The 27,594-nt window shown below is 45.8% G+C and overlaps 1 protein-coding gene across 1 annotated transcript; it reads right to left on the bottom strand.

Moving 5' to 3' along the window:
• Positions 1-14,207: 14,207 nt before the first annotated feature.
• On the bottom strand, positions 14,208-18,771 carry DEFB129 (defensin beta 129). The gene is made up of 2 exons (XM_084776519.1): positions 18,674-18,771; positions 14,208-14,755 (listed from the first exon to the last, which is right to left on the bottom strand). Exons 1-2 carry the CDS (start codon positions 18,729-18,731, stop codon positions 14,313-14,315), a joined length of 501 nt encoding a protein of 166 aa, XP_084632645.1. The 5' UTR covers positions 18,732-18,771; the 3' UTR covers positions 14,208-14,312.
• Between the last annotated feature and the right edge of the window lie 8,823 nt (positions 18,772-27,594).

A 27,594-nucleotide genomic window follows, 5' to 3' on the forward strand; every position in this document is an offset into this window, starting at 1 on the left:
AGATGAAAAACTTCTTTATGTATTATAATATAAAACATGTTACTGGTATACCTCACAACCCCACAGGACAAGCAGTTGTGGAAAGAGCTAATCGTACCTTAAAAGAAATGCTTATTAGACAAAAGGGAAGAGTAAAAACACCCAGGGACCGATTAAATAATGCTTTGTTGACTCTAAATTTTCTTAATGTGAATGATGAAGGGACATCAGCTGCGGAGAGACATTGGGTGATAGAAAAAACTGAGGAGTTGGGACAACCAATATTCTACAAGGACTTGTCAAGTATGAAATGGAAACCTGCAGTAGTTTTGAGATGAGGTCGTGGGTATGCGTATGTTTCCACAGGGAGTGAAAATATATGGTTACCAACTAAACTTATAAAGATTAGATCTGACCATATAGCAAGTGAATCTTAAGAGCTACCTGGTTCTTAACAACTTGACATCGTTCCTTACAGCTTGGAGAACTAATGCCCTCTTCTGTCCTGTTGGTGTATGTGCAGGTAGAGCCCTGTATTTGCAAAAAGCAGGACAATGCTGAAGACAGCAGGCAGCATGGGTGATTTAACCCCAAAAGCATGCCTCTGGCACCTCGAGCAAGATGCCTCAACTGTTGTTTCCCTGAAAAATTATATATGTACTAACATACCTGTACTAATGATTTCAAAAGTCTGCTTACTTTCAGAGCAAAAAACAGGATAATTATGAAGATCGAACTTCTGCCTCTGGCACAACTGCTTCTTCCAGAAATTGCATGCATATTAACAATAAATCGGCTAGCTGAAAGGATCAATCCCAAAAGGACTGGACAAAAACAGCTAGCTTTTCCAGCGCTTGGCCAATATATTATTTTTCTAGGGAACCCAAAAAAGATTTTTCTCCTAAACAGCATAAAGTAATTTTGAGAACACAACGCCCCCATTCCCAGTAGGTAGGGTGTGTGGTTTTAGTGGGTTACCAATGCTCATCTTTGCCTAACGGGGTTATTTACAATTAATAAAGTTCAGTTGGGGATTTATTTCTTCTATCTTTCTTTCTCTCTTACTTTCTATCCCTTTTAATATTAAGGAAAAGGGGGGAGGAAGGGAGGATACAGGTTTGTAGAATAAAAGGTAGATTATTGAATCTACTAACTTCAAAAATCCTACATTGGTATTGTAGATTGATGAAAATTTAAGACTTTTGATTGATGGAAATTTAAGACTTCAACTTTTACTTTACATTGATATGAACTTAAATTGTATATTGTCATTCATTTTTGCCTTATGTATTGTATGTTATATGTTGACAAAATATTGTATATTGTATGTTAGAAACTTACGTTCGTTTTGTTCGATGTTTATTTAATGTATTGCTGTACCACTAATGTCTTTAAAAAAACTGTTCGGGAACATCGGAGATAAAAGTTGGCATTTAGTTATGTAGAAATCCTACTAGATACTCACTTACTTTGTTATAGAGCAGGTTTGTTTAATTCCTTGTATATGTCTTCAAAGGAATAGATTGATAACTGTAAGAATAGATAGAGTTGGTCTTCAAACTCTTCAGAGATCCACAGAATATGGCATTTAACAATCAGGGCTTTCCTGACAGAGAGAGACATCCGCTCCTGGCTGTTTCTCCATTTACATCATTGAAGATGGGGGCTTCAGGAGACGCTGGTGACAGAATGGTCACTAGACGGAGAAATTGCTCTTATCTCTACTGCTGATGACAGGCTGACTGTCTGCAGTGATCAACAGTGATGCTGGAAAGTTGACTGCCCAGCTTTGAAGAGACTAGATGGGCCAGACCCTCGGATTTCCTGCTTCAAAAAGCAGTTTGTTGGATGTTTTGGGCCGATAAGGCTGAAGACTGATTGCCCCAATGAAGGAGAGAATTCAGTGACTATCCAGGCAGTCTGCTCTCTCTGTCCTATGCAACTTGGAAGTTGCCCGCTAGCACTTCCTTTATTAGATAGATTTTCCTTCTTGGGTCTCTGATGGGATTGAAGACTAGATAGCCACAGCGTTACTAGAAGCTTTAGTTTAAGAATTAAAAACACATTTATAGATTGATAATTGCAATTTCTCATGAAAGAAAAGGACTCTCTTTGGTAGGATAGTGGAATACTTTCCCTCAGGTTAACAAGTATAAAAGGCTTTGTTATGTACTTGATACCTGATGATTATGTATATATGTATATGTGTGTATATAGTTCTTAATTTTTTAAAAGAGAAGGGGGATGTGTGGGAAAGATTAAGCTTTGTCACAGGTGGAAGCAGTCTTGGCGGGCTTTACCCTTGGGGCACCCCATGAATACCTTGTAATAGACTGAGTGGAGCCATCCTGGGCCTGGAATTCAGGAAGCAGACCTGGGAACCCCACCTGGGCTATTGTTTTCCTAATTGACCCTCAACGGGAGAAGGAGACCGCCCTTTCCATGTGACTGAGGGAGGTGGGGAGGAGAGAACAACAGGTTCAGCCTGGGCTTGAGCGCATGGGGAGCAGCGACTAGGCCGGACCAGCACTCGGGCCAGAGAGACACCTAAGGACCCGTCCCGTGGAACGGATACCGGAAGGTTCACTCTTTTGCACCTTTAACCTTTTTTTCCTTTTTGTGTAAGCTAGTTGGGTTGTATAATAAAGTTTAATTGTTAAGAAACAGAGCCAACAGGGCCTAGTGGGGAAACTCTTGGAATCCATTCACCTGTAAGATTTCTGGGTCCCCAGTGTTGATGGCTGTATCTTTTCTGGCCTTGCCTTGCCCCTCCCTCAAATGTACAGGGATGTGGCTCCAACTCAGGCTAGCTGCAGAGCTATTCACAGCAGTGCACTGCAGGTCCCCATCAGATGAGAGCCAGTCTCCCAAAGTAAGCCACCTCCGGCTCCCGGTGAGCACACGCCTGGTCAAGCTCCAGACATCTTTCCTCACCTTGCAACTACTTTAAAGGGCTGAGAGTCTGTAGCAGGAAGAATGTGGGGCTCAAGCCAGTAGTCCCCAGGGAGGCTTCATTCAGAAATCAAAGGATGCCACTGGGACCTCGTTTCTGTTTTTCTACTTTGTCCTCAAGGGTCAGCACCTCTGGGCTTACTGTGTGCCAACATCAGCTTATTCAAGGGGGAGGAGAGAGGCTTTGTCCTACACCCTTGGCCAGAGCATCCTATCTTGAGCCAGTCTGGGGTGGGGAGCTGGCTGGTTTAACATGGGTCACATGCTCCACCTCAGGGTGGAGGGAGGAGTAAGGCACATGAGCCAATTGACAGTCTCCAAATGGTTTAGTTTTTCTTTTTTTTTTTTTTAATTTTAAGATTTATTTATTTATTATGTATACAATGTTCTGCCTGCATGTTACACCTGCAGGCCAGAAGAGGGCATTGGCTTTCATTGTAGATGGTTGTGAGCCACCATGTGGTTTCTGGGAATTGAACTCAGGACCTTTGGAAGAGCAGGCAGTGCTCTTAACCTGTGAACCATCTCTCCAGCCCCCTTGTTTGGTTTTTCAAATCGACAATGTTGGACACAATATAAAAAATCTTGGAAATAAAAATCACCTCGCTTTAGGAACATACTTCAGCACATTAAGCCCTCATGAGAACACCCCTAAAGAGGCAGGCATTGTGACTTCCATTTTGTAGATGGAGGAATGAAAGGTGAAGAAATTAAAGTCAAGTTTGTTTCAAAGTCATCAGGCCAGTCTCACAGAGGCAGCCAGCCTTAGCCATGGTCAGCCAGGAGCTCAGCTAAGCTGGACAGGGTTCCTGATGCTAGCTCCCCCACCACTGGGACAGTGCTTTGGCTTGCATGGTTCTGGCTCCAAAAGCCATGTTAACATACAATCCCCTAAGGTAGTAAGCTAGGAGGTATGGTGTGGCCCCTTGAGGTGAGCACCCTCCAAAAGGTCTGCTGGGAATGAGCTCACTCACTGCTTCTTGTTATCCTGCCAAGGGCAGACAGGGCATGTCCAGTCCTCATGAAGATGCATGCAGTGGTCACACCTTGGATGATGCAGAGCTCTAGCTCTTAAAGACAGGTATCTGGCTGGCACCTCTGGCTCAGCCTTCCCAACCTCTGGACTTCAAGAAGTAAATGTCTGTGTGTGTAAGTTACGGAGTTCGAAGCATTCTGCTTCAACAGCTTGAGCCAACTTTAGGCAGATAAGCTCTTTACAGAACCAAGTCCCCGGTCCTTTTTCACAGGCGGGCGCCGCTGCACCCAACTAGAATTGGGGTCCTAATTCAGTGGTTCAGAATGCTTGCTGCAGGCTGGAGAGGTGGCTCAGAGGTTAAGGGCACCACCTGCTCTTCCAAAGGTCCTGAGTTCAATTCCCAGCAACCACATGGTGGCTCACAACCATCTATAATGTGATGGGGTGCCCTCTTCTGGCCTGCAGGTGTACATGCAGACAGAACACTGTATATATAATAATAAAGAAATCTTAAAAAACAAACAAACAAACAAACAAACAACAAAAAAACCCCAGAATGCTTGCTGCTCAACAGTGCAAAGACTTGAGTTCGGATCCCGCATGTGACAAGCTGGGCATAGCCTTGTACGTCTCCATAACCTCAGTGCTGTTGGGAGTGGAGACAGGAGGATCACTGGGACTTACTGTCTGCCAGCCTAGCTGGAAAGGCTTGGCACTCCAGGTTCAGGGAGAAACTCTGCATCAGAGGAATAAAGCAGAGGGCGATAGAGGGGAGCACCCAACAGCCTCCCCCCTGCACAGATCCTGGAGCGTGTGCACACACCACACTCTCCAGAGCAGGGAGTCATCAGAATGAGGGCACCAGAGGACTAGGAATTATGTCTCTGCTAATTCTTCTTAAAATTACTGGACATCTTACAGAGCAAAGGGCGCCACCAGGACATTTTACACATGCCACATCCGTGCCTGTCACCTTCCCTTTGCTTCCTTCCCCACTTGTAAGCCAGTTGGCTTTTTAGGATTCCAGCTTTGAGAGAGAGACGCATGCATTTGCTGCCTTTCTGAGCCTGGCTCTTGTTTCATTTCATATAAAGATCTCCAGTTAGACACACACACACACACACACACACACACACACACACACACACACACACGTGTTTTTCTGGACTGTATGCACAGTCTCATTCATTTTTATGGCACAGCAATAGCCATGTGCCTCCATACAGACCATTACAAAATTAGTGTAGGGACGGGCACGCTACAGCACACTTTTAATCCCAACGCTCTGGAGACAGACAGAGGTAGGTGGATATTTGTGAGTTTGAGGACAGCCTGGTCTACACAGGGAATGCTAAGACCACCATCTACACAGAGGGACCCTGTTCCAAAACAACCACAAATTTAGTGTATTGTAGTTGTACAACATAGCAGATTTCCATAAGGCTTTGTTTCTTTTTCCCGGGTCCAGACTGGGTTGGAACTAGTGATCCTCCTGCCTCAGCCTCCAGAGTGCTGGGATTGCAGACATGTTACCATGCTTGGTGGGGCCTCTCCTTCCCTCTTCCCTCCCTCTCTTCCCTCTCCTCCTATGGATCTTCTTCTCTTCTCCCCCAGGCCTCCACATTCTCTTTCTGTGCACCAGGTATTTTTTATTTTATTTTATTTTAAGTAGGAGGGTTTGAAAAGCCTCTCTGGGGTCAGTGAGCTGGACTAATTGTGATACTGGACAAAACTCCCACGTCAGAGCGCTCTCTCCGAGGACCTTATGAAGTGAAGTGAGACCCTCCACCTGATCTTAATGTGTCTGGGACACCGACAGGAGCTGGGCGAACTTTGTGGACGCCTGAGCAGCGGTTTCCTTGCCTTGCCCCTAAGCCCATCTCCAATGATGTGGTGATGCCGGGTTGTGCCAGCAGATGGCGATCAAGGCCAATCAAAAGTAATCTGAGGCAGGTTTGCGGCTGAGATGGAGGGGGCGTTTTTTTGGTTTTGTTTTTCGTTTTGTTTTTCCCAGGTAGGAGGCTTTATTTGGAAGGGTATGCAGAGGTGGTCTCTGGGGAGACAATTTTTAAAAATTAAACATTTTCATTTTATATATACATTTATATTATTACATGTATATACAATAAACTACCTATAGCAAGAAGAAGCACGACACAATCAGGAATTATATAAATGTTACGTTCTTAGTGTTTGGGCTATTTGTATTTGGCAGCCTTGAAGAAAACATCTTTCCTATCTTGGTGCATCTAAAATTTTGAACGTAAATCAGTATCTATCGTATCTGTTCATTATCAACTTAAAACATCTAACTAGACCTAAAAACATCTTACAGGTAAGCAATATTTGTGAGGCAAGATGGAGGTTTTAAGGCCAGTATCACTACCGAAGTGACATTTGGGCAGTGCCCTGTCTCTCACTGCTCTTGCCTGGGCCCTGTTTGACAGCTGACTTCAGTTCTGCTCTCTGGGGCCTGCCTTCTGTCCCCTAAGCATGGCCTGTGTGCCCTAGCTGGTCCCTTGCTTTGAATTCTATTCTCGAGGTCTTTGGGTTAAAATAAATTAGTACACAGACAGTGGGTTTTGTTATGAAATTTGCATACTGTTTATCTTTAGTTTTTTTCGATCAGGGGACCGAAAATCCCAGCACTTGGGAGGCAGAGGCAGGCGGATTGCTGTGAGTTCGAGGCCAGCCTGGTCTACAAAGTGAGTCCAGGACAGCCAGGACTACACAGAGAAACCCTGTCTCAAAAACAAACAAACAAACCAAAGAGTGCCTGCCACCATACAAGCCTGAGGACCAGAGATGGAGCCCCAGAGCCCATGGCGGAAGGAGGGGTGTCCTCTGAGCTCTACATACGTGCTATGTCATGTGCACACTCAAATCATCATCATAATAAAAAAATCCTGCTCCAAACACACCCTTAAAAACGTTCACCTCGATGGTAAGAACCTACAAGTCACAGCTGCTCCCCTGCCCAGGCTTCGGGAATGGTGGCTGAGGGGACAGCGTTGCTGTCACTTCGCCCGCAATGCTGGCTCTACATGTATAACACCATCACAGGCAAGATGACGAACGGAAAGTATCCAAAGCTGAAAGAAGTGGATGATGTGCTTGGTAGACCAGCTCTCCCTGGGAGAATGTGGACTCTGCTGTGGGGCCAAGTCCACAATGCGAATAGTCCCCTGCCTACGTCACGCAGCGTCAGACCCGTCACGCAGACGACGAGCCGAGGCGCCTTCTGTAAGCGCTGCAAGGCTCAGCGTGGACACCAGTGTCGAGACTTAGCATGGACACCAGTTGGGGGCACTGAGGGCAGGCCTTGCCCGGCTGCAAGTGTGAATTTTATGTCCTGAAGGTCTTTGCGAAGCTGGCTCCTCTGTGATGGAGGACCAGGTGAGACAGCCCCTCTGCAAGTCAGCAGATAAGAAAGTCCTTAATACACAGGGGCCTCAGGTACTGGGGAGACACACACGGAGACGTTCGCTTGGGTTCAGATCCTGTTCCTTATGTTTACTGTTTTTATCTAATTCACCTACGCTTATAAAAACAGTGTCGTCTCTGTCCGTCTGTCTCTGGGACAGGTGTAAAGGTTCATACCCCAGGCTGGCCCTTAAACTCACAAGTCTCTGTCTCCCCCTCCCAAGTGCTTTGATTGCAGGTGTGTGCCATCACGTCTGACATTGTAATTTTGTTACTTCATCTCAATAATTTGGTTCATCCGAGGCTTGAAAAGCTTCCCGCGCACCCCCACCCCCCACCCCATGCCCTGAGACAGAATTTCTCTGTGCAGCCCTGGCTGTCCTGGAACTCACTCTGTAGACCAGGCTGGCCTCAAACTCAGAGATTCGTGTACTTCTGACTCCCGAGTGCTGGGATTGAAAGCATGTGCCACCGCAACCTGGTGTCCATGCCAGACTTTAAAGAAAAAAATATGTAACGATTTATGAATTTTAATTAAAAATGTTATGTGTTGTAAATGTCTGCTTGCATGTGTATGTGTGCAGTGTGCCTGTCTGCTGCTGGAGGAAGCCAGAAACGGGCATGGATCTGTTGGAACTGGAATCACAGCGATCATCAGGTCTATGCAAGAACAGCAAGTGCTCTTAACCAGTGAGCCACCTCTCCAGCCCCCAGGACCTTGTTTTTTTTTTTTTAATTAAGATTTAATTCCATATTTTCTTTTGTCTATTTTTCAGTTTATAGATACTTAAACTGACTCCATATCTGGCTATGTGACTAATGCATATGGTTTTTATTTTTATCGAGGCTACATTTCCCCATCTCTGCCAAGTAAAACTCTCCTGAAGTTGACTCTTTTGTTCTTCGAAGATTTATTTTTTAGTTTTAACTAAGTGGGTGTATGTGTGTTTGTGTATGCATATGTGCATATGCATGTGTGTACATGTATGCATATATGTGTATATGTGCACATGTGTGTGTATATGTCTGCATGTGTGTGTATTTGTGGGAATGTGTGCATGCACATACATGAATGCAAGTGCTCAAGGCGATTGGAAGAGGGCATTGTATTTCTTGGAGCTGGAGGTACAGGCTGTTGTGAGATGCCCAGTGTGATTGCTGAGAACCAAACTCTGGGCCTCTGCCCGAGTAGCAAGTGCTCTTAAGTGTCGAGCCATCTCTTCAGCTCCTCCTTTGTTCTTTAGATGTGACCCTGGATGCCTTTTCTCAAGTGTACCAAAGTATTCCAGGTCTATTTTGTGTATTTGCTTCAGGCCAAGAGATCGTGATGACTTCCATGAGATTTTGGGGATTTGCAATTAGAGGCTCCAGTCATACGACCATGGCAGCCGGTGCTCCTGGGTGCTCAGGACAAGGATTAAAAAAAAAAAGTTTGAAAATAAAGTCTTGCTGGGTGTGGGGTTACAGCTCAGTACTCCAGCATGAGACTCTGTCTCAAAGAGCACCTCCCCCAGTCATGAGGACTGGAGAAGTCAGGCGTAACCTTACGCGTCTTTTATGTGCCTGTGCAACTCGTGCGACAGTTGGCAGTGCTGTCCTCCGGCTTCTGCAGAGCTGCCTTTCCAGGCAAGGGGCTTCTCTGGTGTGGCCAGTGCCACTGGCTCACGTATGGCTGCCTGTCCTCACTTCAGTTTTATGAACGTGGCTCTTATGATGCAGCTCATGCTGATCTAAAACTCCCACCCCAACCTCAGCCTCCTGAGCGCTGGGAGTACAGACGCGCATGATTATGCCTGGGCAATCTGTGTGTGTGTAGATTTATTTTAAATTGTTTGCTTGTTTTCTAGACAGGATCTCTCTGTGTAGCCTTGGCCGTGCTAGACTCACTTTGTAGACCAGGCTGGCCTCGAACTCACAGCGATCTGCCTGCCTCTGCCTCCCCAGTCCTGGGATTAAAGGAGTGCACCACCACATCCAACTTTTACATTGTTTATATACGTGCATGTCTCTGTGTGTGTGTGGGGGAATGAGCACACATGTGTGGGAGCTGGGTGTGTGTGTGTGTGTGTGTGTGTGTGTGTGTGTGTGTGTGTGTGTCAGAGGTTTTAGGTCCTGTAGAGCTGGAGTTACAGACAGTCCTGAGCTCCTTCACAGGAATTCTGGGAATGGAACTGCAGAGAAGTGCTCACTCTTTTTTTTTCCTTTTTTGAGACAGGGTCTCTCTGTGTAGCCTTGGCTGACCTGGACTCGCATTGTAGCCCAGGCTGGCCTCGAACTCACAGGGATCCACCTGCCTCTGCCTCCCGAGTGCTGGGATTAAAGGCATGCGCCACCACTGCACGGCAGAAGTGCTCACTCTTAACCACTGAGCCATCTCTCTGGCTTCTGCTTTTTGAATTTTAGTATTTTTACATTAGGTATAAATATTGAAGTGAGTTGGGTGGTGGTGGCGCACGCCTTTAATCTCAGAACTCGGGAGGCAGAGGCAGGCGGAACTCCGTGAGTTTGAGGCCGGCCTGGTCTATAAAGACAGTTTCAGGACAACCAGGGCTGTTACACGAAAAACTCTATCTGGAGAAAAATAACAAGGACAACAGCAACCAAACCAAACCAAAACATAAAAAAACAAAAACAAAAAAATAACCAACAAATATTGAAGTGGTTCCCAAATAAAACTTTCAAATTTGAGCAACACTGAGCAACACTGGGGCAGCCTCAGCTCACACCCATCCTCCATCTGCCTACTGCCGTCCATTTGAAAATGTCCGCCCTTTAAAGCAGGTGTGTCTCACGGCTTCTCCTGTCTGTCGTTCACTTCTCCACAACAGGGCTTTCTGGGTTACTCAGGGTCAGCTAACGATGGGAACAAGAGGAGCCAGAGGCAAGAACACCACGCTTGAGAGATGAGGAGATGTCAACGTGGCGGGAGAGGTGACGCAGAGAGACAGAGCCACCGAGTGACCGCCTAAAGCACTCAGCTCTGCTGGACCTCAAGTGAGCTTAGCGAGGGTGAAGCCAGAGCCTCCACGTTAGGGCGAGCCAATTTGGACTGACTAGTTAGCCATGGCACACACTGGCTGAGCACTCACAGAGTACTTAGTGGCCTGGCCCTCATCTTAAGCACATCTTTGCTGGGATCCAATGCAGCCCTTCACAGGCTAGGCAAGTGGCCCTGACACGAGGGATGGCCAAGTAAGCCCCTCACTGGAGGGTTGTCTCAGCTACGAGTGGTCTGCACTACTCTTAGCTGACTGTGCGACACTACCAGTTTATGATATTTTTTCCCCACTAGCCATGTCTGGGACCCTGTAAACTTTAGGCTTACTTACATGCTGCATTCTGTTAAGGATGCCCACCAGCATGTCTGCTACCAGCTGGCTTGTAGGGCACTAGAGGGAGTCAGCCTTTTCTTTTCTTTTTTAAAGATTTATTTATTATTTACACAGTATTCTGCCCACATGTGTGCCTGCCCACCACAAGAAGGCATCAGATCTCATTACAGGTGGTTGTGAGCCACCCTGTGGTTGCTGGAAATTGAACTCGGGACCTTCGGAAGAACAGATGGTGCTCTTAACCTCTGAGCCATCTCTCTAGCCCCAGTCTTTTCTTTTTTATCTTTTTCTTTCCTTCAACAAGCACACCCCGTGTTGTTATCTGGGTTGGGCATAGCTGCTACCATCAGGAGGCAGAGCAGTTGTGACATGCAGGAGATTTTTTTTCCCCAAGTTTGGAGTATTAAGGTTCTTGGAGTGGGGGCTGGAGAGATGGCTCAGAGGTTAAGAGCACTGGTTGCTCTTCCAGAGGTCATGAGTTCAATTCCCAACAACCACATGGTGGCTCACAGCCATCTGTAATGAGATCTGAGTGCCTTCTTCTGGTGTGCAGGTGTACATGCAGGCATAACAGTATATATATAATAATAAATAAATCATAAAAAATAATCTCATCCGGGCGGTGGTAGTGCATGCCTTTAATCCCGGCACTCAGGAAGCAGAGGCAGGTGGATCATTGTGAGTTCAAGGCTAGCCTGAACAGCCAAAGCTACACAGAGAAACCCTGTCTCAAAAAACCAAAAACCAAAAACAAACAAACAAACAAACAAACAAAAAACCCAACCCAACCCAAACCAAACCAAACCAAACCAAAACAAAAGATTCTCAGAGTGAGCAAAAATGTTTCACTAGGGACCTGAGGCTCCTCCCCTCCCCAGAGTGTCTGAGTGTCACTATCTCAGGGACAAACACTTGTCTGCGGTGGCACTTCTCTCTGATGTAGTTACCTGTGAGTGGACTGTGCTCCTGTAAAGGGCGCCAGGAAGCTCAGCGGTTCAGCACACTGTACTGGGGTGGAGCCCGCCCTGTCAGCTCTCTCCTCAAGAGCTGTGCACTGTCCTGCTGAAGTGAAGAGGACCTGCCTCAGGGCCGCTGACTCTTCGCTTCGTGTTGTGAGATTCAGCAATAAGGACACTGAGTCTGTGACCTGCAAGCTTTGGTCGTTTATTTAATTAGGATAGATATAGATATCATGTGTGTGTGTTGTGTGTGTGTATATGTGTGTATGTGTGTATGTGTGTGTTGTGTGTATGTGTGTATATGTGTGTGCATATGTGTGTATGTGTGTATGTATGTGTTGTGTGTTGTGTGTATGTGTGTATATGTGTGTGCATATGTGTGTTGTGTGTGTGTATATGTGTGTTGTGTGTGTGTATGTGTGTTGTGTGTGTATATGTGTGTATGTGTGTTGTGTGTGTGTATGTGTGTATATGTGTGTGTATGTGTGTGTTGTGTGTATGTGTGTTGTGTGTGTATATGTGTGTATGTGTATATGTGTGTGTTGTGTGTATATGTGTTGTGTGTATGTATATGTGTGTTGTGTGTATGTGTGTTGTGTGTGTATATGTGTTGTGTGTGTATATGTGTGTATGTGTGTGTTGTGTGTATGTGTGTATATGTGTGTGTATATGCGTGTATATGTGTATATGTGTATGTGTGTATGTGTGTGTATGTGTGTGTGTGTGTGTGTGTGTGTGAGTGTATGTCAACTGTGTGCAGATGCCCACAGAAGTCAGAAGAAGGCATTCATCACCTGGAACCAGAAGGACAGTTTGTTGCTCCTGCTATGGGTGCTGGGAATCAAACCCAGGTCCTCTGGGAGAACAGAAAGTGCTCTTAACCTCTGAACCATCTCTTCAGTCTCTGTCTCTGCTTCCTTCTCTCACTCACTTCCTTCCGTGCCGTCTGAGCTGGTCTTGCACTGTGACAGTTCTCTTACCTCCGTCTCCTGAGTGCTGGGATGACAGGCATGCACCACCATGCCTGGCTTCTAATCCGTTTCTCCCACGTTTAAAGCCATTTCCCTTTAAATTCAACTTATCATTAATGTGTGTGTTTATGAGTGTGTACATGATCATGTGGGAAACTGTGTGTGAGGTCAGAGGGCAACTTTTGGGAGCTGGTTCTCTCTCTACTGTGTGGGTTCGGGGGACTGGACTCAGGCTGTAAGCCTTGATGGCCAATGCCCTCACCCTCACAGCCATGATGCCAGATCCCAAAGTCTACCTTTTTTTTTTTTTTGAGAAATGATCTTGGAAAAGTTGTAAATTGTGATATTGAAATTAAACAAACAAACAAACAAACAAACAAACAAAGAACTGGTTGGAGAGATGAGTCAGCCTGCAAAATATTTTCTATGCAAGAAGACCTGAGCTTGGGACTTGCTAGCCAGACCAGTCTAGCAAAGTCAGAGAGCTTCAGGTTCAATGAGAGACCCTGCCTTTAAAAAATAAGAAGAAAAACCATGGAAGACAGGGATGTAAATCTCTGTTATAGAAAAGAACTAAGACCTAAGTAGTAACTTTTCAACGAACCAGCAGTTAACACCAATGGCACCGGTAGCGAAGACTAGAGACCCGGGTTTCAGGAATGGAACCTCTGTAAAGGATGAACAAGAGAACCCATTTCACCAAGCTGTCCTCTTACCTTCACTAATGCAGATCTCTGTGAGTTCAAGGCCAACCTGGTATACAGAGCTAGTTCTAGGACACCTAAAGCCTCATACAGAAACCCTGGCTAAGAGAGAGAGAGAGAGAGAGAGAGAGAGAGAGAGAGAGAGAGAGAGAGAGAGAGAGAATATGAAGTTTGGAGGGGGTAGAGAAGTAGAGAAAGCTAAGGGTTGAGGGATGAGAAAGAATATGCTAAACATATAATGTAAATAATTCTCAAAGAATAAGCAAGCAGGCCGGGTGGTGGCTACGGCGGCAGCCTTTAATCCCAGCACTTGGGAGGCAGAGGCAGGCGGATCGCTGTGAGTTCGAGGCCAGCCTGGTCTACAAAAGTGAGTCCAGGACAGTCAAAGCTACACAGATAAACCCTGTCTGGAAAAAACAAAAAATAAAAACAAAAACAAACAAACAAACAAACGCCCCTCTGAGACTTCCCCTTTCAAACACTGGGATTCTGAGAGGTGCATCTGCTAACTTTTCTCAAGTTCCAGCCTTAGATTAACCGTTCTCCCTCCACTGTGATGGTTACTTTTGACAGCCCACTTGACGCTCTCTAAAATCCCCTCAGAAAACTGTCTCCATGAGAAGTTGTCTAGATCTGTGTTACACTAAGAAACGAGTTCAAACGAGTGTCACCAGCTTCTATTCTTCTCTGTGTTCTGGTTTGTGTAGGGGCCCTTACCCCAAGATCTGCAATAAGAGAAAATATGTCTTATTCTTTCCTTCGCATTGCCACAAATGGGGGAGCGTCACATAAATATTACATATGGAGGCCTGATGCTCAGCATTTGCCGAGCCTGGGCTTGCTCTCTTCCCTAGCACAGTCCTCTGGGGGACGAATGACAACGTTACACAAACTGGAGTGTCGATGGAATTTATTATATGTGTGTTTACAGAACAGTTACATCTGATTTTAATGCCTGTAGAGGTAGAGAGGAGCCTGACACCCTAGGAGAAAGGCATGCTTCCCCTCTGCCATGTCTAAGGTGGTCCAGCTGGGGGCTGAAGGGCGGCCTTGGTAGAATCCTTGCTTTGTTTGGTGTGCCTCTTGGCAGAAGCAGCACGACTCGGGCAGCTTCTCCCGGTCTTGGTGGTGACAGATTTCACAGGGGAGGCATTTGGGACAAGGGCGTAGTTCATACTGGGCGGAAGGTGGTTGGTGGCTCGGATTTGGGAGAGTGTGACTAAGGCCTCTTTTCCTCTCATCTCTTCTCTGGAATTTTTCTCGCTCCTCAGCATCTCGATGATGTCGTCGTCGGGTATGCGGGGTATTTCATGTCGCAGGTAGCTTTTAATCAATTTGGTCACTCTGGAGGCAACGCAGCATTTTTTGGATATGCAGGTCTGTATCTCCATCTCCTCAGCGAGGCAGCTGTCTTTGCATTTCCCAAAGCCCATTAGACATCTTTTTATGACAAAAAATTCTGCATGGGGTGGGGTGTGGGAGAGGGAGAGAAACCAAGGGACCAAAGTTAAAGATTAGTTCAGACTGCTGGTGGGAGTGTGTCGGCCTTCAGGGACAGTGTTTGATGATGGGGGCACCTTACGGAAGACCTGGACAGTCACTGTACACTGGTGGGGCCCAAAACAAATCTCTTGTTTAGTCTCCTTTCCTTGAGTAACTTTAGAAATACTGCTGCAACACCCAGGGGACAAAGACAGGCAGATCTCTGTGAATTTTAAGGCAGCCTAGTCTACATAGAGAGTTCCAGTCTAGCTAGGGGCTACACAGTGAAATACTGTCTCAAGAACAACAGAAAACAACAAAACAAGGTGAATGGTACCTGAGGAAAGACACCTAATACTGGCTTACACACACACACACACACACACACACACACACCCCACATCCCACCCCCCCACATATACACACACCACACACACATGCCACCCCCCCATACACATCCCCACACAGACATGCCACACACACACCCCCACATACACACAACACACACATATACACACATACATGCCACACACACACACACCACACACACATGCCACCCCCATACACATCCCCACACCCCCCACACACATATGCGCACACACACACACACACCCCACATACACCCCCACACCACACACACACACATATACACACATACACACACATGCCACACACACACACCCCGCATACCCACAACACACACATATACACACATACATGCCACACACACACACACACACCACACACACACACACACACATCAAGGCTATAAAGAGGAAGGCAAGATTTGCAACCTAAGTCCTTGACTTCAGAATGGCACCTTACTCCTCCCCTTCTTCCCTCTCTCTCTCTTCCCCTCCCTTCCCTCCGTCCCTTTCTTCCTTTCCTCTTTCTGTTTTCCTCCCTCCCTTTTTTTCTTTCCTCCATCCTATCCTCCCGCCCTCCTCCCTCTCACCCCTAGTTCCTCCTTCCTTTCTTCCTTTTCTCCCTCCCATTCTTTTTGTTTGGTGGTACTGGGCTTTGAACCCAGGACTTTGCGGCAGTCACTCTCCCACTGAGCTACATCTCCAGCCATAATACAGCATTTTGGATCTCCAGTCTTGCGTCTTCCACACCAGCAGAGCCTCCCACCCCCCTCTATAATCCTAGCAAACATCAACGCCAGTAAAATCTGCCATACAAGTAATCCAAGAGTCGCGACTGCTAACATAGGCTAGTTGTGAACACATCGGTGAGTTCAGTGTACAAGGTGTGCTGATCAAGGTAAGCCTTCCTTTGTCGAAGCTCGGCTAGTCGCTGCTGCGGACTCAGGTGGGCTATTTCTCTTTGTCCACATGACACTATACGCAGTGCTCTTCTTTCCGTGTGAGAAGGATGCAATGATAATTTGCAAGAAAATAAATGGGATAGGGGCTTGCGTTAAGTGAGATAAACTAAGGAAGAATTCTAAAACAGAGTTCATAGGATTTTTAGAGGTGTCTTCTTTGAGCCCATGGACTTTGACCTCTCTCAATCACTAGCTCATGGTTCCTGGGACATGCCATTTTGTCACTTCCAGCCTTTCCCGACATTCTGTTCAGCAGAGATCTTGTTCGTTACTGTAGCTCCAACCTTGTCTCTGTCAAGATCACTCATATATTATAATGTCCAGCCTAATTCCCCACTGATCTTAGTAATTCATCTTTATCTGTGCAATGACCCATCCCAGTGTCTCACTGGTTTTTCCTCAACTAAGAAATCGTCTTTCTCTATTACTCCCTTACCAATTTTTATCAATTTTATATAAATTAGGAGTGATTTATTTAGCACCAGACAATGTCCAAAGGTTACAGCACCTGTGACAACCTGTACAAGATTGGATCTGTCAACATCCTGCTGTGGAAGGGAAGAGAGCTCAAGAGGCTACCCCGTCCCTGAGATTTATGTAGCTAAGGATGGTTAGGGGAAGAGAGATATTTTTCTTTTTTAAGATTTATTTATTTATTATGTATACAGATTTTGTTATAGATGGTTGTGAGCCAACATGTGGTTGCTGGGAATTGAACTCATGACTTTGGAAGAGCAGTCAGTGCTCTTACCCTCTGAGCCATCTCCCAAGATATTTTTCTTTTCATGCCCCTGTAGATAACCCATTGCTCATGCTTCAGAAAGCAACCCTAATAAAACTCACTGGGCCACTGAAAAATAAAAAATAAAAGAGAGAGAGAAAGAGAGAGAGAGAGAGAGAGACAGACAGACAGACAGACAGACAGACAGACAGGAAGTTAGAAAGGGGAGCAGAGAGCAGAGGGGAGGAGTGAGAACAGGATCAGCAGGAGTGAGAGAGGGCAAAGAGAGGGTAGGGAGTAAATACAATAAAATATATACAGAGTAAGATATAATAAATCCAATTATATATATACATATATATGTAATGCTGTTAATAAAACAAATAATTTCCAAATGATATTCTCACACGTATATTTATTTTGTTATTTTCACACATCTTCCCATTGTTTGCCGAAGGAGTACAAAATAGCAACATTTTGAACTAGAAACAGTCACACTGATTTGACCATTACACTCACGTCAGTTTTGAAGTTTGACACGGTTAAGTGACTTTACTCAAGGGCGATGCAGACTTACCCGCCTTCGTTCCCAACATAAAAACATTACAAGCACCTTTGACTCTTTTTTTTTTCTCTGTGTAACAGCCCTGGCTGTCCTGGACTCACTTTGTAGATCAGGCTGGCCTCGAACTCACAGAGATCTGCCTGCCTCTGCCTTCGGAGTGCTGGGAGACTCTTGGTTTTCTTTGTCTGACTCATTGGGATTATTCCAAGCAGCTGGGTGGTTCTTGTTTGCAGAAACAAGCCTCCATCTTTCTCCTTTTTCAGGAACAGTGGCCAGTTCTCTGTCCCATCGTGTGCTACAATGTGTCCCTAGCCACCCCTATGGTAGTTGGAGGGTTTCCAGGATACAGACACTGCGGGAAAGTACAAGACTCTCCTGGAAAAGCCGACATGGAGACACAGATCTGCTTACTAGGTCCTAAAAGGGGTTTTGAGCACAGAGGTAAGGATTTCATGAACAGACATATGTGCTCATTGGATCTTTGCATTAAGAGGCGGTTTTAACGGGGGCTGGGGAGAGGGCTCGGTGGGCAAAGCACTTGTGCAAACATGAGGACCTGAGCTGTGATCCTCGAAAGCCACATAAAGCCAGATGCACTGGTGCAGGCATGTGAAACCCCAGTGTCCCTACAGTGCAGCGGGAGGAGGGGACAGGAGAATTCCCAGAAGCCCATGGGCCACGGAGCCTGGTGTACACAGTGGCAAACAATAAAAGACCCTGTGGTAAACAAGACGGATGGCGAGGACTGACACCTGGTGTTGTCTTCTGACCTCCACACGCATGGACCTGCATGCTCTCTCTCTCTGTCACGTATCACACTGTATTTCCCTCTCTCACATACACATCACATACACACACACACCATAGAGATCTTAAAAATATAAAAGATGGTTAAGTCAGAAATAGAGCAAGCTCACACACACACACACACACACACACACACACACACACACACAGGCACGCACACACCCCACCCACCCCCACACACTCACACACACATGCACACATACACACACACACACACACACATGCGCACACACACACTCCCCACTCAGGAAGGTTGCATAAGATGTGATACAGTTTCTGAATACACAAACAACACTCCGTTTTCGCTGTAGCTCCTTGGCGTCTCCTTCAGACGCAGTCTGGGAATTGGGTCAGCTCTCCAGCCATCTTTTTTGGGAATGTCATCTTTGAGCATCTGTTAGGGGTCGCAGCACCACAGGCGGCTCAGTCCTGCTTCCTCACATCAACCCTCCCCAAACCCTGGAGCCCGCATTACCTGATTTCACCTGACACTGTAGCATGAGGCTGGCAAAGAGAGGGAAAAGGAGCTTCATGGCTGCGTGGCAGAAGGAGAGATGTGGCTCTGGGTTGGTGTTCTTGGGCTCCAGCCTTTGTTGGCCTCTGCCTGGCCTTGGGCCATGAGCAGTGATGTGTGACCAAACCGGTCTGTGCTCTGTTCACTGAATTTTCTCTGACTCTGTTTGATAACATTTGTTTTCCAGCACATTTCGATGTGTTGCTATTCTTTGTCTGGAGGGGAACACAATATATCTAATACAAGAAAGAAAGGATGATCTTTATGTTTCTTGTTCTTTTGTTTTGTTTTGTTTTGTTTTGTTTGTTTTTTCAAAACAGGGTTTCTCTGTGTAGCCCTGGCTGTCCTGGACTCACTTTGTAGACCAGGCTGGCCTCGAATTCACAGCGATCTGCCTGCCTCTGCCTCCTGAGTGCTGGGATTAAAGGCGTGCGCCACCACGCTCAGCTCTTTTTCTTTTATTTAAAAGGCTTTGAGTCCTTTCCTTTCTGCTGGTGCTGACTGCTTGATGTTGAATTGGGTAAGTTTATGAAACCCAGGAACGTGGTGCCAGTCCTGCCTGAATTCAAAGTCATCATGGTGAAGACCATTGCTGATGGCACCTCAGACTGCCCTGACAGCCATGACAGTGGGCATATCACTATCCCCGAAAAGTGACAGCTGCCATGGGCAAGAAGAAAATTGCCAAGAGATCAAAGATCAAATCATTTGTGAAAGTTTATAACTATAATAACCTCATGTACACAAGGTACTCTGTGGACATCCCCTTGGACGAAACTGTTGTTGATAAGGATGTCTTTAGAGACCCACAGCCCCGAAGCGCAAGGCCAGGTGGGAGGCCATGGTCAAGGTTGAGGAATGATACAAGACAGAGAAGAGCAAATGGTTTTTCTAGAAACTTCACTTTTAGGTATATTTTGTTCCTCTCATTAAAGAAAAAAAAGATTTTATTCTTATTTTTACACATGTGTACATGTGTACATGTGTGTGTGTGTGTGTGTGTGTGTGTGTGTGTGTGTATGTGTGTATGTGTGTGCCTGTGCATTCAAGTGCAGTTCCCTCAGAGGCCAGAAGAGGGCATTAGGTCCCCTGGAGTTGGGATTTAAAGTGGGTGTGAGTGGCCCACCTTGGGTTCAAGGGACAGATTTGTGGCTCTTTGCAACAAAAAAAATGAGGTCTGAACCACTGAGCATCTCTCCAGCCCCACACTTCCTCCTGTTACTAACACTGGAGCAGGGTAAATATGACTTTCTCCAGACAGTCAAAAGAAGCAGGCTGGAAGGGGCTCCGAGGTACTTCAGAGAGAGAGAGCTCAGCTTTCAGATAAGTCTGCCTCTGCAGACTGCTTGGGTCTCTGCATGCTGAGCAGGGACAAGCATCCAGCCTGCTCATGAAGCTTGAGGTAGTGCTGGATATAAATGTGGGTGGCCTCAGCCTTCCTCTGCAGGAAAGCCATTCCCCAAGAGTTGAATTATTGACATGCTTAATATTATGTACTATGTGTGCACTGTCTATACATGGCACAGACAACAAGAAACGTGTGCTCTTGACTTTTTAGACTACTGCGTCTTCCACAATTAAAAGGGGGCACGACCCAGTGTCCCAGCTCTCAACCTTGTAGCTCAATTACTTCTGCTTCAAAGTGTTTACAACAAAGTTAATTTCTTCCATAAAGAGTGTGTGAGTAGGGCTAGAAAAGATGGCTCAGAGTTTAAAAATGCATATTGCTTAGCTGGGTGGTGGGAGCTCACGCCCTCAATCCCAGCACTCAGAAGGAAGAGGCAGGTGGATCTTTGTGAATTTGAGGCCAAGCCTAGTCTACAGAGAGAGTTCTAGAACAGCCGGGGCTGCATAGAGAAACCCTGTCATGAAAACAATCAAAGTTGGGGTAGGGGGGCGAGCAGGGGACCCAGTTTCAACTTCCAGCATCCATATGGCAATGCACAACAGTTAGTAACTCCAGTTCCAGGGGATCCAACACCTTCTCTGGCCTCTGTGGGCACCAGGCATCCACGTGGTATGCAGATATGCATGCAGGCAAGACACCCATACACATAAAATAAGTAAATATTAAAAGACAATCATGCGTTTCCCCCCTAGTATTTATAGTGGAAAAGGCCTCGGTGCAATGGTCTCCATGTCACAGATGAGGAAACAGAAGCAAAAAGTATGCTTAGCTTTCCTGGGGCCTGATGATTGCAGAAGTATACCCCAGTTCACTCTCACGCTGGATCACTCCTGTGCCCAGTGTCCTTGATTGATGTTCGCTCTCTGTGATGAATTGATCATTTCCTCCTTTCTTTCTACTATCACGGTGAAGCTCCTGACTCGACCCATGCCTCTAACAGATCCTTACTTGTCCACGTGAGCATTGTTCAGGGGCTGAAGACAGCATGGCATCATGAGCTGAGTGTCCTGTGCAAACTTGGCATAGTGGTAGACGCTGACATCCCAGAACGTGGTAGGCCAAGGTAGGAAGGTTGTGAACTTGAGGGCAGTCTGAGCTGCATGAAAAGATTCTAAACAGAAAAGAATAGACAAAAAGAAAGTCAAGGGCTGGAGAGATGGCTCAGAGGTTAAGAGCACTGGCTGCTCTTTCAAAGGTCCTGAGTTCAATTCCCAGCAACCACATGGTGGCTCACAACCATCTATAATGAGATCTGGTGCCCTCTTCTGGCATGCAAGGATATATGCAGGCAGAACACTGTATATATAATGAATAAACAAATCTTGAAAAAAAAGAAAGAAAGAAAGGAAGGAAGGAAGAAAGAAAGAAAGAAAGACAAAATCCAGTCGAAGTACAGCCCAGGCCCAGGGTACCCATCATGAAACACACCCAACTGCAGTTCCATAAAACAGGGAGTGTGTTGTAGCCAGAAGCATAGGTGAGAACAAAGACAGTGCTGTAGGTCTCATTGATCTTGGGGTGACAGCTCCATCAGGGTGATGAGCAGGTTAGGATTGTAGAACAGTGTTGGTTCTCAGTCAGGCTTTGTTGGGCTGTCCACACTGTGTACCCAGCCTCTTGGATTCCCCTTGGCACAGCCTTAGCCTCAGCCTGGGAATTTATGTTGCATTGGAAATCTTTTGTTTGCTTGTTTGTTTGTTGTTTGTTTTCAAGATAGGCTCTCTATATCTTTCCTTGGTTGTTCTGGAACTTGCTTTGTAGACCAGGCTGGCCTTGAACTCACAGAGATCAGCCTGCCTCTGCCTCCCAAATGTTGGGATTAAAGGCGTGCGCCACCATTGCCTGGTCTTTCACTGGAAGTCTTAGCCTTCCCATGATGCACTGGAGATCTTAGCCTTCTGTTGGGCTGGCCAAAGTCTCACGAGCTTCTTAACAAAAAAGCAGCAATGGCTGCAAAGAAGGAACTCTTTCTCCTTTCCTCCCTCCCTCCCTCCCTCTCTCTCTCCCTCCTCCCTTCCCTCTGTTCTTTCTTCCTTTCAGTTTGTGTGTGACTTTTTGTTTGTGTACAGGCACACGTGCATGTGTGTGGAGGCCAAAGGTTCTGTGTAGAGGTTTCCCACTGACCTGGAACTCATCAAATAGGCCGGCTGTCCAGAGAGCTCTAGGCATCCACCTATCTCTGCCTCCACTAAAATGAAAAGTGCAGTCCACCATGCTTGGCTTTTTAAAAATGTGGGTTCTGTGTAGGGTAAAACAAAACAAAACAAAAAAACTGAGTTCAATTCTACAGCTGGAAGTCCCACCAAATCCCTGAGCTTGCCCCAAGCTCAGGACTTGAAAAACCACCAATCCCTATTCTGGAAATCTCCATCTGGGAAAACTCCACCCCCACGAAACCAGCCTCTGACCCAGCTCTTTGCTGCTTCTAGCCTGAGCAGTGACAGCCACCCTCATGTGTCTCTCCCAATAAATGTCATATGTGAGGTTCGTTGGATAGCGTGACTTTGTGGCATTCCTTGGATCCCGAATGCCAGGATACCTTTCCTCTCTGAGCTGTAACTCTTACATTCTGGGCATTAAATTCGGTTCCTTGTGCTTGCAAGGTAAACATTTCACCAATTGATCTATCTCTCCAATGCCCGAAAAGGTTCTTTCTTGTCTCCATTGATGTTTAAGCGGCACAGTCAGTGTTCAACCGGCCATTATTATCAGGTATTATTTTTCATCATATCTCAGGTGTTTGGGACTTTTACCTGTTGACAGAGCACACAGGGCTGAGCAGGGGTGCTGACTCTGTGTGATCATGTCTGTGGCACTGGCACAGCAGACTCACAGCCTGGCATCTGGAAACTCACTCACTTCAATTCTAGCTGTGATACAGGCTGTGGGCCTAGAGACCTTTCCGTCTCTACCTGCCAGGCCGTCTACAGTGGACCTTCCCACGTGCTCCATGCGCCCCACTCAACATGGCAGAGACAGAAGGCCAGTCAGAAGAACACTGCCTCCGAAGCCACTCTGGGTCTCTTCTACTGTGGTTACAAAGACCAACCAAGGTTCAAGAAGGTTCATTGATACCTCTTTCCCCCTCCCCCATCTTATTTGCTATTAAAAAAAAATAGCATTCCTGTAATCCCAGCACTCGGGGAGGAACATTCGGGCAGATCTCTGTGAGTTCGAGGCCAGCCTGTTTTATAGATCAAGTTCCAGGACAGCCAAGGCTACACTGAGAAACCCTGTCTGTGGAGAAAAAAAAATATATGTATATATATTGAAAATTTCATATATTTATTCGGTATATATTAATCATATCCATCCATTACTATCTACTCTAGCTGCCCCCCCCCCCCCCGATGCCCCACTCCATCTCCGGCTGGGGATTGGTCTGGTGCTATGTGTATGACTGCAAAATGCGATTTCTCAGATGGGCCCGCTGCTTCTTGTAAAGCACCCATAGGCAGGTGGGGCAAGTAGAAGGTTAGGGACAGCTGATTGGGTGGGCTTGAGGAGAGGTTTCCACAGGGGCCCTTCAAAGTGAAAGTATATAACGATTAAGTATTTTCCTTAGAAATAAATATTTACTACACTTAATACGGCACTCTGATTAATTTGATTGTACTTAGTCAAATGGCTTTGCTTAAAAATCAGTTAATTTGTTTAGACAAAAAGAGTTGAAATGCTGGAGATTGTTCTGGAGCTATGTATACAAATGCCAGTTTCTGGGCCCCAAGATCTGGCTGCAGTCCAGACGAGTGCGTGCTCAGGCATACTGGTCTTGTTGTGTAAACTTTGCTCCCCCAATTATCTCAAGACTGGACACCCCATAACTGGGCAGAAGAGAAGTAGGCAGGGATTTGGTTCCCAAGGCTTGGGATCTCAGGTAGGAACCATGAAGCTGAGAGGCAGGAGGAGGAAGGAAGAGGAAGGAGATGGAGAGAGAGGGCATGGCCTGATGGAGAGAGGGTGTGGCCTGATGGAGGGGTGTGGCCTGATGGAGAGAGGGCGTGGTCTGATGGGGAGAGAGGGTGTGGCCTGATGGAGAAAGAGGGCATGGCCTGATGAGCAGATCCAGCCCGTACAGGACAAGTTTTGGCAAGTAACTTGAGGAGTGCAGCTGGGAGGTAGCCAGATTGGCTTAGAAAATTAGTTTAAACCGTAGCTGCCCAGTTACTATGGTTAAAGCTGATTAAATAAATCTGTAGGTCTCAGTCTCAATTACTGAGGAACTAGGTGGATGATAGAAAAGCCCTCTAGAATTAATAAATATTCTACAACAGGGCTAGAGAGATGGCTCAGAGGTTTAAAGCACTGGCTATTCTTCCAGAGGTCCTGAGTTCAGTTCCCAGCAACGACATGGTGGCTCATAACCACCTATAATGTGATCGGATGCCCTCTTCTGGCCTGCAGGTGTACATGCAGGCCGAGCACTCATACATATTAATAAATACATCTTAAAAATATTCTACAACAATCTCCTCAACTTCACATCCTTTTTTTTTGTATTGACATCGCTTTTTAAAAAATTTGCATATGGGTGTTTTGCCTGCATATAATTGTGCACCATATGTATGCCAAAACAGAGTTTCAGATCCCCCAGAACTGTAGTTACAGATGGTTCTGAACTGATGGTTGTGAGTTGTCATGTTGGTTCTGGAAATTGAACCTGAGACCTTTGGAAGAGCAGCCAGTCTTCTTAACCACAGAACTATCTCTGCAGTTCCTTGACAACAATCTTCTTCTTTTTCTTCTTCTTTTTCTTCTTCTTCTTCTTCTTCTTCTTCTTCTTCTTCTTCTTCTTCTTTTTCTTTTTCGAGACAGGGTTTCTCTGGGTAGCCTTGGCTGTCCTGGACTCACCTTGTAGACCAGGCTGGTTTTGAACTCACAGCGATCTGCCTGCCTCTCCCACCCAAATGTTAGGATTAAAGGTATGTGCCACAATGCCCAGCTTCTTTTCTGTATTTTGAGACAGAGTTTTTCTGTGCAGCCCTCACATCCAGGAACTCACTATGTGGATGACCACTGCCCAGCTCAATTTTTAAAAAAAAAGGTTTTTCTACATAGCCCTGGCTGTCTTAGAATTCCCTATGTAGACCAGGCCAGCCTCAAACTCACAGAGATCAACCCTCCAAAGTGCACACCACTACAAAGCTAGATTTGTTTTTGTTGTTGTTTGTTTGTTTTGTTTTTTGAGATAGGTCTCACTATTGGCTCTAGCTGTCCTAGAACTTTATTTTTTAATGTGGGCTCTGAGGATTTGAACTCAGGTCCTCATGCCTGCACTTCAAGTGTTCTTACCCACTGAGCCATCCTCCCAGCCTTGGCCACCATTTTTTTTTTAATGGAGCATAGGTAAAAAATACTCCCAACTATTTTTTTTTATTTTGAAATGATAAATCTGCTTTGTTAATTTTGAGAAAACTTCTGCTCAAATATCCAAGTCTGAGAAAACCACAAGTCAGTGATTTTCAGTAAAAAAATAATAATAATAAATAAAAATGGTGTTTCATAAAATGTGGGTAGTTTGGGCTGGGAAGATAGCTTAGTAATGTGCTTCCTGTGCCAATGTGAGGAACCTGAGTTTGCTCCCCAGCACCATCATAAGAAAGCCAGGAGGATTCTGGGACCCCATTGGCCAGCCAGCCTGACCTATTCGGCAAGCCCCAGGCTGGGTAGCAGAGTAAGGAGGGGTGGGAGGCAAGAGTGCAGGTTAGCGCAGGACTGGGCAGGACTGGGCAGACAGGGTTGGTTCGAACTTGGAGAGTCTGACCCCTAGTGGTTAATTTTAGGCTTACCTAAACACATCGCACTGGTGAAAACCATTCTTGTGATGATCCATCCAATCCCAAGCTTACCTAAATCTCTATGAGGAACAAAGTAAGCTAAATACAGCTCGGGCATGACTGTACCAAAACGCTTTGTAAAGTACATGTGGCCCCTTCCATAAAGATAGGCTCAATAGATTGCCCAAGAAACGCAGGTTTACAAGGAGGGTCTGGAGGAGGCTCCAGCGCCGCAAAGGCTCCAGCCACACAGAAAGCACAAAGGTCACCAGGCTCGACAGCACATCTGTTCTAGCCCTGTGGGTGGAAAATAGGCTTGTTCATGCCTTCCCTTGAAGGAACAACCCTGCCCACTTAACGTTCCAGGATCCCCTAGCGCGTGTCTGTGAGTAAGGAGATCTTCATGCCCCTACACCCCCCCCCCCCATTTCTTATATTTTTAAAGAGAAAATTGTGTCTGTAATAGAGGCCATAGCTGAATGTACTGTTTGCATGGCTAGTCTAAATCTTAGAGTCACCTAAAACAGAAAGGTAAGAATCGCTAGCCACGGAAAGCCATCTTAATCAGGATGTCTACTCACTTGAGAAATTTGTTTTTCTCTTTATGCAGATTGTCAGTTTGACCATCCATAGTGTCTTACTGCTGTGAGGAGACACCATGACCACGGCAACTCTCATAAAGGAAAACATTCTGGGGCCTGGAGAGATGGCTCAGCAGTTATGGGCACTGACCACTCTTCCAATTCCCAGCACCCACATGGCAGCTCACAACTGTCTATAACTCCAAGACCTGACACCCTCATACAGACATACATGCAGGCAAAATGCTGATGCACATAAAATAAATAAAAATAAAGGAAAACATTTCACTGGAGCTGCTACGGCAGCGTGCTCCCACCATGATGACAATGGACTAATCCTCTAAACTGTAAGCCAGCTCCAATGAAATGTTTCCTTTATCAGAGTTGCTGTGGTCCTGGTGTTTCTTCACAGCAATAAAACTCAAACTAAGGCAGTTCCCTGTTACATGTGTATAATTTATATGTGTAACTCCTGTGCTACATAAATCTCTCTCTCTCTCTCTCTCTCTCTCTCTCTCCCTCTCTCTCTCTGGATTTTTTGAGACAGCATTTCTCTGTGTGGCATTGGTTGTCCTGGACTCACTTTATAGACCAGGCTGGCCTCAGGCTCACAGCCTTTCTGAGTGCTGGGATTACAGGTGTGTGCCACTGTGCCCAGCTACATTAATATCTTTTTAAGAGTCAAGGAGTAGCCAAGTCTCTTCTGATACAAACAGGCTGTTCTTGTTGAGTGCCATGTGCCAAATGAAGCCAGAGGTTATTTTCTCAACCACTGGCAACAAATAGCATTACTCTAAGTAAAATAATAGCAACTTTAGTAAGTAATACAGTAGCTATTCCTTCTCTTATCAACATACAACTATAATTTCCACTATCAGAGGTTTCTAAAGAATACTTAATTGTGCTAAAATCTGTATTATTGCATTTGGGTTGATCAGTTAGATTAGTCTAACCCAAAATATCCTCCATTCATGTGACTAAATATTTGTCTACTATCTTTCGTTCGACAACTGGTCCTAGAGTATTAAAAACAATTCTTTTTTTAAAAGATTTATTTATTTATTATATGTACAGTTCTCTGCCTGCATGTACACCTGCACTCCAGAAGAGGGTACC

Source organism: Acomys minous (assembly GCF_964271855.1).
Source record: "Acomys minous genome assembly, chromosome: 3".
Lineage (NCBI taxonomy): Eukaryota > Metazoa > Chordata > Mammalia > Rodentia > Muridae > Acomys > Acomys minous.